The 14,496-nt window shown below is 39.2% G+C and overlaps 1 protein-coding gene across 2 annotated transcripts in view; it reads left to right on the forward strand.

Moving 5' to 3' along the window:
• Positions 1–760: 760 nt before the first annotated feature.
• gabrb2a (gamma-aminobutyric acid type A receptor subunit beta2a) overlaps positions 761–14,496 on the forward strand; it is a 92,800-nt gene continuing 79,064 nt past the window's right edge. Inside the window, exons 1-3 of one of the 2 annotated variants that reach the window (XM_088343383.1) lie at positions 761–998; positions 1,090–1,190; positions 1,372–1,439. In XM_088343383.1, the coding sequence (XP_088199509.1) occupies positions 925–998; positions 1,090–1,190; positions 1,372–1,439 (243 nt within the window). In that variant the 5' untranslated portion in view covers positions 761–924. The remainder of the gene's footprint in view (positions 999–1,089; positions 1,191–1,371; positions 1,440–14,496) is intronic. The other variant, XM_088343382.1, reaches the window with a different exon arrangement.

The raw sequence follows: 14,496 nt of genomic DNA on the forward strand, positions 1-14,496 counted from the left end.
AACCGCATCATTTTTCCTCTAACTTTTTCACACAGCTTTTGGTTTTGGGGGGTACCCTTAGTAGTAAAATGGCAAACAATCATGCCAGCTCCCACTAAGTAGCCTCATTTTATTAAAATAAATACAAATTTATTGAGCCTATATAGTATTTAAAAAAATGTGTGTTTGTATGATAGGTCATGTACTGTTGCCTATTAATCAAATCAATGTTTTTTTTAAAAGGAATGTGTCACGGTTGCCATGGCGCCCAATTGGCCCAGCCCATGTGGCGCCAGCTGCAGCTCGTTGACAGATTGGCTTTCCGTCTATTTAAGCTCAGTGCTCTCACTCTTCCTTTGTCAGTCCGACAACAAACCTCTGCTCGCAAAACGTGGGTTTTGACTCGCTCCCGGTTCCTGTTGGTATTTCCTGTCCGGTATTGCTCCTGTTTATTTTTTCCTGTTTAATATTGGTTTCCAGTTTTTTCCCCCGTCTAGTTTGTCCTGTTTAATTTTGATAGCCTGTTTTGACACCCTTTAGAGATGATCTGCTTTTTCTAACCTTGTAGAATTAATATTAAAAATGAGAATGTGTTGCCAGAGAGTTGCACCTAAACAAATCGATGACATCCTCCTTGGTGTGAGGTAATAAACTTGAAACATACTCTCTTTAAATTTTATTTAAAAAAGAGCAAGTAGAGTATGCAGAGATGGTAAGAAAAACCCACTTTCATTTCGTGTTTTTCCAAAACGCATCCACTCTTGCCTGTCATACATTTTCTTCCTCCGCAATGGAAGCTTCTCATGCACCATCATCCATCCCCGCGCTTTGATGTGAGCTCGCCAGTGCGCATGCGCAGCTCACTGCCTCCTCTGCATCTTCTCCGGCAAGTTGGATGTGCGCGCTCCTCACTCGCATCCCGAAACCGCCTCAAAAACTGTTGAGATGGGGAGGATCAGGAAAAACCACTTTGGGATTCTCACTTTTTCCCTGCTCGTCACTTTTGTCTGGACTCAAAGGTAAAAACTCATTTCACGTCGTGTGATGATTACCTTCAATGTGGGGCCATGACACCACCTTTTCAACTCGTTTTCTGTATTTCATTTCCAGCGTGAAGGATCTAAAAGATCCAAGCAACATGCCTCTGGTTAAAGAGACGGTGGATAGATTGATGAACGGATACGACATCCGATTGAGGCCCGATTTTGGAGGTAAGACACCCACCTCCCCCTTAAAAATGCCATCGGGTCGCGAAATCTGCATGAATTGACATAATGCAGTTGGATGCGATGCATAAATCAACGGAAATCCACGGAGAGGTCATCGACGCGTTGAAGATGAAATTGATACGAGAAGATGTGTCCTCGTTTTAATGTCTGTATGTCTTTGCAGGTGCACCAGTGGCCGTGGGCATGAACATAGACATAGCGAGCATAGACATGGTGTCCGAAGTCAACATGGTAAGCGCATCTTCTGCACAAAATCCCGTGCATGCATGGCGCACTTGAGATGGGGCTAATTAGCGCTATTTTGCGTGTGGATTCGCGGCTAATCGAGGCGATTGTGGTGTTTTGTCAGCTCTTCAACGCGATCTTTGCGTGTTTTCCGTGCAAGAGTCCCGCATTTGCAGCTGCGCTCCGCATTTGAATTCCGAACACAGACTCAGTGGCGCACTCAGACGCACTGGCACGGCTACGCGCGCGCTCAAGAAGCGGTGGGCGTGCACGCGCGAGGCAGCGCGCGCTCCCAATGTGTGCGCGTGCGAGCGCATCACGTTTTCCGGATCCACGAGTGTAATTTTGTCGACACGCACACGCTCCTCTCCTCAGGGGATGGCATGGTGGAGCATGGGTGTGAAAGCTTAGGGCGAGGGGGCTGGGGAGGACGTTGGATCGGGTCCCTCGTGGATTTTTTTTGGGCTAAGGAAACTTTATGGCAGATACGTCTAACTTGTTTTTAGTTCGAGAGCCACGTGGTGGGAAAAACATTCTCACGGGGGTGGAACAGGTAAATTAATGGCATTAAACGTGTGCCTTAGCTGGAGGGCTTGTGGTCTTTTCGGAAGCTCACGATTAAATTAAGAATCGGGGATGTACGATTTTATTCTAAAACGATTATCATGGTTTTGTTTTTCCGTTTTTTTTTTCACTATGACTAAACTCTTGAAGTGTTTATTAAATTTGCCTTTGTAAATAAGGGAAAAAAAGAAAAACAAGTGACTGCACATCCACTACAGTTTATTGAACTCGAGGAACTGGAAATGGACACAAATAACATCGAAACAGTAAATGATAATGCTCCATCCATTGCAACCCGCTCCTCCCTTTATTTTATTTTATATTTTATAGTATACTTTAATCATTTTATATTTTATTTTTAATTTCATTTTTTGTGAATGCAACATCCACTGCAGCCTGGTCATCCTGGAAGGGAGTTTACCTCATGTGCGGACCCTTCTCAAGGTTTCTTTATTTTCCTCATGCTGAGGTTTTTGAGTTCTTCCTTGCCCTCATGTAGGTTTTAGATCAGGGGATTGTGTAATAATAGTCGGTAGTTAGCAATAGTCTGTGGTCCGTGCAGCCCTTTGAGACTCCTTGTGATTAAAAGCAATACAAATAAAATAAACACACAACAAACAAACATAATTCAAATTATCAATTTGATGACTTACATTTTTACCTGGATATTGGAACTTTGCTGTTAGATCTATTGTAGAAAGGAGCTAAAGCTTCTTAAAGCTTCTGTAAAACACCTAGGTGCTATTTTGTTAAATTTGTGTTTTTATTGCGTTAAACAGTGCATCCGTGACTGTATTTATATGTAAAATACCATTGTGCTGTGTTTCCTCAATGTTCTCTGGTTGATTAATGTTGGTCAGCAAATACAGCTAAAGTGGGTGCTTTGTGAGTGGTAAAATGGCTTTAGTGACATCCAGTGGACATATTTAAACCTACAAGTCATTGTTAGAATTCTTGTCTTGTAATTCTCTCAGCATTGTTTCGTCGGCCACATGAAAATGATGTGACAGGCCAAATTTGACCCCTGGGACTTGAGTTTGATAGGCGCTTTATGGGAATCATGTTTGTGTGTCGATTTGTGTTACAATGGCAACGTCAGCACTTTGAGTTGTTAAAGGGACGCTGTGTGTTATTTGACCCATGAATGTCGCTGTACTGTGTCGTGGAACTGAAAACAATTGTTAAAAAGCACAAGGAAGAAAACAAACTATAAATACTCGCAGTGATCAAATAACACATTTCTTCTTCATTTATATTGCCGAGCCTTTGAAAAGGTTTTTGATTTTTCGGGGGTACGCATGGCAGAACATGGCAAACAGTAATGTCAGCTCCTTCTAGGTGAATCTCAGGTTATGAAAAAAATACTCATTTCGGATATTTATATGATAGGTCATGTATTTTTGCTTACTATTCAAATCAATGTTGTTTTTTTTCTGATGAATAGTGTCTGTACTACACATAAGTGCTAAATAATACACAATCTCCCCTCAAAATTAGCGATGAGTAATTTAACCTATTGAAGAGTAAAGGTTTTTTATGTACAAAACGTGTTGCTGTATGGTATTACTCCCTACGACTACTCAATATTTCTATACCAGCATCCGTAAAATAGGGTATCAAGCATCCTTAGTTAAACAGCTTTTATATGCAAGGTTGCCGAACATTGAATGTCATATTTCAGACCGAATGACAATAATTTTTCATATTTTTCCCCTACAAGCATTTAAGAGTGCTGTTTTTAGGTCGAACGTGTGTCACGGTTGCCATGGCACCCAATTGGCCCCGCCCATGTGGCGCCAGCTGCGGCTCGTTGACAGATTGGCTTTCCATCTATTTAAGCTCAGTGCCTTCACTCTTCCTTTGTCAGTCCGTCAACGAACCTCTGCCCCGCAAGGCGTGGGTTTTGACTTGGTCCTGTTCCTTGTTGGTATTTCCTTTCTGGTATGGTTCCTGTTTATTTTGTCCTGTTTATTATCAATTTTCATTTTCGTTCCCGTCTGGTTTGTCCTGTTTAATTTCGATATCCTGTTTTGATATCAATCCTGTCTGTCCCGCTGTTTAATATCAGTTTCCAGTTTCGTTCCCGTTTTGTTTGTCCTGTTTAATTCCAATATCCTGTTTTGATATCAATCCTGTCCGTCCCGTTCCGTCCTGTCCGGTATCGACCCCATTTGTCCGATATGTGCTTGGGCAATTGGTATCGATCTCGTCGGCCTTTGGCTTCCTATCATTCCACGCCAGACTGCTACATAACGTGCAGTAAAAGGCCTGTGTGAGAAACGTCACGCATTTGGGCCCTGATCCGGTTCCGGTTCTTGACAATGTGGTTGTTAGAAAACATTATCACTTGAAAAATAAGTAGCAATCATTAACATTTTATTGTACACATTTGGTAAAATTGTTCAATCCAAAAAGAAATATTAGTAGATTGTCTTTCATTTTTCGAAGTTTTGATGGAATAAGCATATTTCATAATTTGCTATAAACTGGCTTTGTAATCTACAGAAGATTCATAGTACTTGGTAGCTTTAAATATGGATAAATAGGTAAATATAAAAATGACTTACATTAAAGCCTCAGTGTGTAATATTTGACCACTAGATGGCCCTGTGTTGTCTGGTGCTAGCGAGGGCCAGTGCCACAGAGCACAGCATGGTGGCAGGATGCCAGACAAACATGGTGATGACCTAAGTGGGGATTCCACTGTGTAAAAGAAATACATGTTTTTCGACTTATTATTCATAAAAAAATCACAACATTGGTATGATAGTTCATGTATTTTTACCTGGTATTGAAATGAATGTGACATCATAGTACTAAAAATCTTAAAAGCAATAAAACAAAATGAAGCACTGTTGTATTGGATTAGCTAAGTAGCATTAGCATCTTAATTTACACACAAACTCAATGCAATTGTGTTATTTACCTCATAAATATAGTATTATGCGTATTTATTACAATGTATTTACTTTTACCTTTCATCAAATGTCATAATTTTGCATTTACTAGTTAGACATAAATATATCAAAATAGCAGGGGTAAATGGTGCTATTTTAGTAAACATTAATTTTTTTCTTGAACATTTTTTCTGAATCTCAATTATTAAATCCAACATTTTTAACAGTTGCTCTTGAGTATTCTGTAATACTAAATCCATTTTATTGGAGTTTTAGTTTTCCCCTGAATATTCTTTCTTCTTAAATCAAATTCTTCTCAAGGTTTCTCCATTTTCCCCATGTTGAGGTTGTTGAGTTTTTTCTTGCCCTCATGTGGGTTTTAGATCAGGGGATGGTGTAATAATAGTCTGTGGTTTGCAATAATGTGTGGTCTGTGCAGTCCTTTGAGACTCTTTGTGATTAAGGGTGTCACAAATAAACATGACTTGACTTGACTTAAAGACGGACATACCAACCACGTGAGTTGTAAAATTTACCTTCCATACTAATTAAAACTAAAACTACAACTTAATTATATTAGGGTGTAAACACTGAGAGAACTCATTTAAATACTGGTTGAATTCAAAATGGCCTCCACATCCAGACATGTCTATGTCATAAAAAGACATAATGAAAGATAAATGCGACAAAAAAACACCCCCTAAATTTGTTATAGTTTTCATGGAATAGGTGAATTGGAGAATAGGTGAAAATCCCATCTATAAACTTTAGTAAGGAATATATAACAATGAAGGTATTTGCAGATTTTAAGCGTATAATATACCACTTTAATAGTTTGTTTTCTTTCTATGAAACGATTGTCTTTTGAATCTTAAGAATGACTCATATCAGTAAAAAAGTTTTTAGTGTTTATGCATTTAAATTTAGAATTAGATTAAATAACGTGAGCACTTAAAGGATCTGGTTTAATGCTGCAATCCAATTTGTTGTGATGCTCCTTCTGAGAGACAGCACTGTGTATAGTCATTAACACACACGAAAAATATTTACAGTATATGTTAGCTACAGGGGTGCTCACCCTTCTAAATATCAGTTGTATCTTTCGGTACGTTGTGTTTGTTTCTGAACCCAAATTGTTTTAAAGGGACATTATATATTATTTAGCATCTTCTCGGGGCAAAAAATAAAGAACATAATTAATTAAAACATAGTTTTGAATAAAAAGAAAAAAATACATAAACGTTCACGTAAAAGTAAAGCAGAGTAAATAAGTATCGGCACTGAAACTGATGTCTGTTGGTATTCGTCCTAATAAGAATGTGTCATGAAACAGAACAGGATCAGGACCCAAATGCATGACGTTAGGCAGCAGTCTGGCATGAAATGATAGGAAGCCAGAGGCCGCTGAGATCGATACCTATTGCCCGAGTTGATATCGGACGGATGGGGTTGATACCGGACAGGACGGAACAAACAGGATACATAATGAAACAGGATATCGAAAATAAACAGGACAAACTAGACGGGAACGAAAAAATGGAGAGAATAATAAACAGGAAAAAAATAGACGGAAACGAAACTGGAAACCGATATTAAACAGGACAAAAATAAACGGGAACAATACCGGACAGGGAACACCAACAGGAAACAGGACCGAGTCAAAACCCACGTCTTGCGGGGAAGAGGTTCGTTGACGGGCTGAGAAAAGAAGAACGAGAGCACTGAGCTTAAATAGACGGAAAGCCAATCTGTCAATGAGCCGCAGCTGGTGCCACACGGGCGGGACATTTGGGCGCCATGGCAACCGTGACAGAATAACAAAAATCGTTTTTCTATGTCTAAAAATATCATAAATGCAAACAGGTTTCAGGTTTGTTTCTAAATGCAATTTTTAGGCATTGCTCCTTAAATTGCCTGAAAAGATTGTCAATGATCTTGCGTTATTAGATAGTAGTTTTTTGTTTTTGTTTTGTTTTGTTTTTTGCCATCGACCTATTTTCAATATTCGGAAAGAAATAATCAATAGATGTAATTAAAATAACAAAAAATAAAAAGTGGAAGGTAATAAGTTAAACACATGGTATATTAAAATAAAAAATGTACTTGATTAGCTAGAGACAAAATTTAAAATTTAAACTAGCCTTGTGTTTAAAGGGACATTGTGTATTATTTAGCACATCTAGTGGTTAAAAAAATACTCTCATTTGTTAAAAAAATTATATATGTTGATTTGAATAATAGGCAAAAATACATGAACTCTCACATAAAAGTGCATTTATCTTTAAAATACTTGTAGGTCAAGAAATGTATATTTATTTTACATAACATCATTGTCTGCCATTTTGCTGCTACGGATACCCCCAAAAATAAAAAAAACTGCACCGTGGGCAAAAAAAAAAGGAAACTATGTGCTCTTTGGTCACTTTGAGTCTCTGTAGTTTGGATTCTCACGCTTTTTAGCACTTGTATTCGGTTGCACACACAATACAGCAACATCTAGTCGTCAAGTCATGCACACTGTCCCTTTAAAGTCAAGTTATAATGTTCATTTTTGTGTAGTTTGACCCTAAATTTTGAATGCAATTGAAAGCAAAGAAAAAACTAAAACTTTTAAATTAATCTCAAGAGACTGACAGTAAACTTGACATCTTTAGGTGCTGCTGTTTCTGTTTGCAACGGTGTTAAATCTTCATTTGTCCTTGTCCCTGTGTGAATGGTAGACTTTATGGAAATTCTTCATTTTTTTTATACATGGGGGTGTTTCTTTGAGGGAGGTGTTTATACAGTATGTCTGTAGGGGATGTTGCACTTGGTGACTAATTAGAGCACGGTGTTCATTGAGAGTTTTTATTTGTCAGTGGAGAGTATATCAAGGCTTGTGTTTGTAGAAGAAGTCACAAAATGGCCCGACTGAAAAGAATTCTTATATAAAAGCATGAAAATAGCAAAAGGGATTTGAAGTGGTGCTGTAGTCAATTATTCATGGCGCCATTTTTAAGTGAATGGCATCAAAGTGTGTTGGGTGGGTTTTGATTTGGGTGCCTTTTAGGCCTGAACAATTGAAAGAGTTTCAATCAACGTTGCAATGCAGTATTATTATTGCAGGGGTGCTTATTATGTAGATTGTAATCCACTGGTGGATGGTAGAGGTAGCACCGGTAGATCTGTCACGAGTTGTCGGACAGACCCAAACGCAGGATAAGAGGGGTGTGGTTAAACCCCACTATGGGGACGTTTATTTAAAAAGCAACAAACTTTACCGGCAAGAAGGGGAAGTGGGATCAGTACAGGAGAGGAGGAGATTTTGAGAGGGACGCTTGATAGGAAAACTTGAAAAGGGATTTTGGGCTGTGATTGTTCTTGAAAAAGCAGACTTGGGAATACCTTTAAGGAGACGGTTGACGTGGCAGGTCTTGGGACAAAGAGACAAAGACTTAAGAGGGAAACTCGAGAGGGGTTCTTTGGGTGCAGAGAATCCTGAAGAGGAGACTCGGGAATACCTTTAAGAAAAGGATTGGAGTGGCAGGTCTTGGAGTGGAGAAACTGGAACGTGAAGGGAATTGAAGGAGGAGGTTGTGGAAGGTGAAGCTTGTCGTTTTGGTGAATGAAAGTCTTAAATCAAAACGCTTCAGCAAAGTGAGGTTGGAGCCCGCGATATTTATAGTAGAGGTGGCAAAAACCTGGGGAGAGGAAAAGTGAAGGGGACTGGAAAACGCTGTAAAGCTGCCATGTTTGGAAGAAGAAGTACTGTAGGCACCAAACCCTGATAAGATCATGGAAAAGTGTATTCATTGCATTGTAGTTGTTGGGATTCACTGCCATCTAGTGGTCAAATGCAGCATGTGCATGGACGTCAATGTTGCTCATGCTTCAGTAACAAATTGGAGAACTCCAAATTTTGTCGATTAAAGGTGTAATTTATTACAACGGGATTTATCAAAATGCCTTACAAATCAATACAAAATCGTGTTAAATAGTTTAGTAAGGAAGTATATGTTGGAATATCAAGGTATTTATCTAGATAGAGAACAGGGTATTTATTTTTTTCCGATGAATCGAACCGCATCACAGCAGTATAGTGTTAGTCATTTCTCGCAAAGGTATCATTGGACAAGTATTGGCGCTGAAAAAAAAAGACGGACGTAAATTAAGTCATGGAGTTGACGATGATTACAATTTGAGTATTGTAATACATATCTTTAAATTTTGATTAAACATATTTGATTTTATTGTAAGCATTCAACTCCACTAATTAGGACACCTTTTAATTGCCAGACTGCTCTTGAATCTCCATTTTTTGGGGGCGTGTAGATCATTTTGACTTCATTTTGAAAGTAGCTCACATGCTAAAGAAGTGTGAGTACCCCATGTTTATTTGTCAAAGGCACCATGTGTATTATTTGACCACTAGATGTCACTGCATTGATTGCTGCAACCGAAAACGTGTGCTAAAAAGCACAATGAAGAATACAAACGACGGAGACTTGAAGTTACCGAACCTTAAAAAAGCCTGGCTCTTAAGGAGGTTTTTGTTTTTTGGGTACCCAGAGCAGCAAGAAAACTGAAAATTATGTCAGCTGCCTCTAGGTGAGGCTCATATTATGTAAAATAAATGCAAATCTCACAATTTAAGAGTGCTGTTATCCCTTGCTATAATGCGGTTCACCTTTCATGGTTTTGCTACTTCACGGACTTTCATCAGGCATTGTGTTCGGCATTCTGAGAAAGGAGGTTTTGTTAAAAAGTAAATAAATGTTTATAGATACATTATACAGTACTTTGGGGTTATTTGGTCTCATTTTGTAATATAGTTTTGATTTTTATAATAATAGTAAAAAATAAGTTTTCTGCCTCAAGCAATTTCATCATGCATTGGGTTCTGCATTCTGATTGGCTAAACAGTCAATGAGAAATTAAGTTTTGTTAAAATAAATAAATAAATGCTTACAGGTACATTATGCAGTACTTTGGGGTTCTTTGGTCTCAATTTGTCATATAGTTTGAATTGTATAATAATGGTTAAAAGTAAGTTTTCTACTTCAAGGATTCTGACTATCACAAGTTATTTTGGAAAGCAAACTTAGAACTGGAAGAAAACATGAGGAACAAACTCTAACCTACCAACCAATAATAAGGGACAACAGCCTCTTGAACCAACTAGCTACAACAATTTAATGTTGGAAAGCATTTTGGGCAATCACAAGACCTCCAGAAAATGGACATGGCACTACCCGGATGGAATCCACCACAGTCAGGTAAACTACATTGTGATTCCACGTTTCAAAAGTGGACTCAACACAGTGCACACGCACAAATCTAAGAGCCGTTGTAGGAACAATCACAACCTGGTAATGATAAACTTTCGCGTTCGCCTCCAGAAGGTCAAGAAGTCACGGAACCCATGGATTGAGTTTGACCTTGAGCGACTAACAGACCCACAGTTGGTCGAGAGCTTCCAGGCCTTTATCGGCAGGAAGTTTACTCCTTTGCTCACCTTGGACGAAGATGTCGAAACCCTGACCACCAAGTTCTCAGAGGCGATAAGACCAGAAGAATATAAACCCGTGGGTTACAAACAGAATTGTCCAACAGTACGACACGAGGCAAGAACTAAAGAAGATAAGAAACAGCCCTGGAGGAGCAGCCAAGTTTGGAGCAGCCAAGTTTAGAGCAGCCAACAAGAAAATTACAAAAAGCTTGATAGAAGCAAAGGACAAATAGGTCGAAGACCAATGATCAGAGTTAGAAGAGTGCCTCAACAAGAACATCTCAAAAAAAGGCTTCCAGATTGTAAAATACCTCACACAAACAAAACAGGCAAAAGTCAGCAGCATTAAAGATGACACAGGTAATAAGCTAACTCAAGAAAAAGGAATTATGAATAGAAGGACAGAATACTGTTCCAAAGTCCTCAACTACCTGACAGAGGGAGACCCTGAGGTCCTTAACATATCCAGCCAAGGGGAAAGTGATAAGTTCCCTATCCACAGAGAAGGAGTAGAGGCAGCAATTGACTTACTGAAGAATGGAACGTCTGAAGGAATCAGATCTCCTGCAAAACAGTTGTGAGGAAAATATAGACATCTTCACAAAGATTTGCAGAAAGCAGAAGATCTGTTTGTAATGTGAATCAGCTCAGAAAGAACAGAAGTAATGACCAACAAACGCCAAGGTATCACCACAAACATCAGCTGGAAGTTCAGAATCACCAAATGTATATATCTTGGATATGTCATATCAGAAGAGGGGTCAGAACTAGAAATCATGGCCAGGAGAGCTCAAACCACAGCCGCACTTGCCAGACTTAAACCTATCTGGAGGGACAAGAACATAACAATGAAATCAAAGATCAGTCTCATGCAAGCGCTGGTGACTTCCATCTTCCTCTACGCTTGTGAGACATGGACCCGCACAGGAAAACTGGAAAAGAAAATCCAGGCCATGATATAGGAAACTTCTAGACATCAGCGACTTAGCCCATGTGTCAAACGAAATAATCTGCAACACCATCAGAGGGCACACTGACCCTACGAAGAAATGTTCTCAACCGTGCGTGGACAGAAACTTCAGTGGTATGGTCACTTCACAAGATCATCAGGACTGGCCAAGATAATTCTCCAGGGCTTTTGAGGAGAGGAAGACCGAACAAGAACTGGGCCGAAAACATTAAGGAATGGACTGGTGCCAACTTTGTCACAACCCAACCAAGGGTTCACTGTACTGTATGTGATAAATATGTGCTTGGATGAAAGTTTATGTATTTTTGCACTACTAAGAGTTTCTAAATAATACACACTGTCACTTTAAAAATACACATTGAAATAGGACTACCTGGCTCAGAGACAGTTTCCCTCCCCAGGGCCATCACCAGCCTTAACAAACACACAAGACAGTGAAACATCAATATCTTGCCGAGGTATAGAGCAATTCTTATTTGTCGACTTATGTTGTACCGTAAATTCCGGACTTTAAGTCGCTACTTTTTTCCCAAACTTTCAACCCTGCAGCTTATTCAGTGATGCGGCCAATTTATGTAATTCTTCTAACAGCCGCCAGCGGCGCTCGAGTACAAAAGGAAAGATTTGGACCGGTGGAATATATGCGCTGAGGAAGACTGCGACTTCTTGGCTTGTGCATAAATTAAATTAGCGTAAATATACCCTCATCATGCAAAAAGCAAAAGAAAGGCACATGACGCAGCACATGAGGAAGATGAGGACGGTTTACCGTGATTTTTACAAGTACGGTTTGTTTTTTTAACAGACCCGTTTACTGTGTTGCGAGCGTGTTGCTAGCGTGTTGCTAGCGTGTTGCTTCCATTAACTGCCCTGTCACAGGCACCGTTTGGGATGAAAGTTATATTATTATTATTATTAAAGCTTTGAAAACTCTCTCGGTGTACCGCCTTTTTTTGTAAATATGTGTAACCATGTATAATATGTATTTGCAACTGTATATTTTTGTAATGTATTTATTTGTATTTATTTTAGACGCTTATTCTTATATGTTTTGTACGGGCGAATGAAAAAGAAGGGGCGGAACAAACGCGGGGTGGCGGGAAGTGGGGTAAAGGTGAGACCTGTTTGTGGACGCAGCGGACAATAGTGGTTATATATTTTTCCCACCCTTACCTTTGGAAATATACACTTTTTTCCTTGGATTACTTTCAACGGGACCCAGACCCTGCAGGTCTGCTTCAAACCTTAAGTACCGGTATCATTTTCCGTTCATTTTGCCGGCTGTGATTTTTGGATTGTGTATTTTAATGAAGGACATTTAGTTTCAATCGCGGGACTTAAAGTCGGGTTTGGGTTAATTTTGTGTTTGTGTTACATTTTCTAATGTGGGCGCATGCGGCTTATATACGGGTGCGGCTTGTGTAAGAACAAAATCGGTTTTCCTCTTAAAATGTGGTGGGTGCGGCTTGTAATCAGGTGCGCTCTATAGTCCGAAATTTACTGTAATTGTCTTGCTGCTCAATATTACTGTATTTTTTTCATTGCACTTACAACAAGCTAGTCTCCAATCATTAGCGTTTAAATATTTTTGCCCATTTTTTAATCTTCCTTTTCTCTTTTAAGTCTTTATTAGCGGGTAAATGTTTATCCTGGAGTACCAAGACAAATCTCGTTGTTAGTAATGTTTTCTGTGTTGTTATCAATGACAATATAGAGCAGAAGTAAAGACCTTTTTGAGAGCCATGGAAGCAAAATATTTATATTATTTTTTTGAATGAGAGCCACATATATTTTAAACAAATTTTTAAAAGTTACCAAACCTAAACTCTAACTCAAAAGCTAAATAAGAAAACTATATTTTACGTGGGATGTTTGATAACCCTATAAAATATATAAAACATTAACAATGTGAGAATCTGTGTCCCACATTAACAAATATCCCACTTCAACTTTATTCCCTGTTACTTAAAGGGACAGTTTGTAAAATTTAGGGCCTCCTAGTGGTAGAAAAAACTTTCATTCAGTAAAATAAACAATATTAATGTGAATACTAGGAAAAAATACCTGAACTATCATACCAATTTTTACTACAGAAAATCAGACGTTGACAAATTTGTATTTCTTTTACATTGTGAAATCCCTACCTAACGTTGCCGCCATGCTTGTCTGGCAACTTGCTGCTAAGCCTTGATCTTTGTTTTCCGTTCGCATTAGAAAATACAGCGCCATCTAGACATCTAGTGGTCAAATGTTACACACTAGGTCTTTAAGATTGTTGAGGTTCTATTTGACTGTAATTTTTGTCGTAAGTAACGGTTTCAAAATAAGGTGCACGCAGAGTCATTTTGTAAAAATGTCCCAAAAAACTGCAAACGATCGTTACGGGTTTTAGCGCACAAAAATGCGTTTATTCGAGGAATCAACTCCTTGCCCTGAAGAATTCTCGTGCCGGTGTGATGATGGGGCGCGGAGCTAAGGCGTAATCATGGTAAATGTGAACTCTCTACCAAATAAGACCGACGAACTGGCTGTGCTGGTGAAAAGCATCAAAGCGTACAGGGAGTGCAGTTTGCGTGGAGCTACCCGGAGCTACCAGGTGCTATCCGGAGCTACCCGGCTTCAGCGCTGTTGGACAGAGACACAAAAGCCTGCGGGAAGCGAAAAGGAGGTGTACTCGCTATCTACGTGAACACGAGGTGGTGTAACCCTGGGCACAAAGATTTTCATGAGTACGTTTGGCTTGGAGATCAAATTCACATTTTAGTCGAACTTTTCGACTAGCTTGTGACGTCATCCAATCCGCTGTTGCTAAACTACAACACAGCACTCCGAGGCCATGCTGTTAATCTGTTAATAAACAACAAAAGGATACTGCTGGAAGTGTGAATTTCCCTACGGGGATGAATAAAGTATCTATCTATCGATCTATCTATCTATCTATCTATCTATCTATCTATCTATCTATCTATCTATCTATCTATCTATCTATCTATCTATCTATCTATCTATCTATCTATCTATCTATCTATCTATCTATCTATCTATCTATCTATCTATCTCACCTCATCTCATCTCATCTCATCAGCTACACCGCTTATCCTCATTAGGGTCGCGGGGGGGGGGCTGGAGCCCATCCCAGCCATC

The sequence above is a fragment of the Urocampus carinirostris genome, chromosome 9 (assembly GCF_059441175.1).
Source record: "Urocampus carinirostris isolate Australia breed hairy pipefish chromosome 9, RoL_Ucar_1.0, whole genome shotgun sequence".
Classification (NCBI taxonomy): domain Eukaryota; kingdom Metazoa; phylum Chordata; class Actinopteri; order Syngnathiformes; family Syngnathidae; genus Urocampus; species Urocampus carinirostris.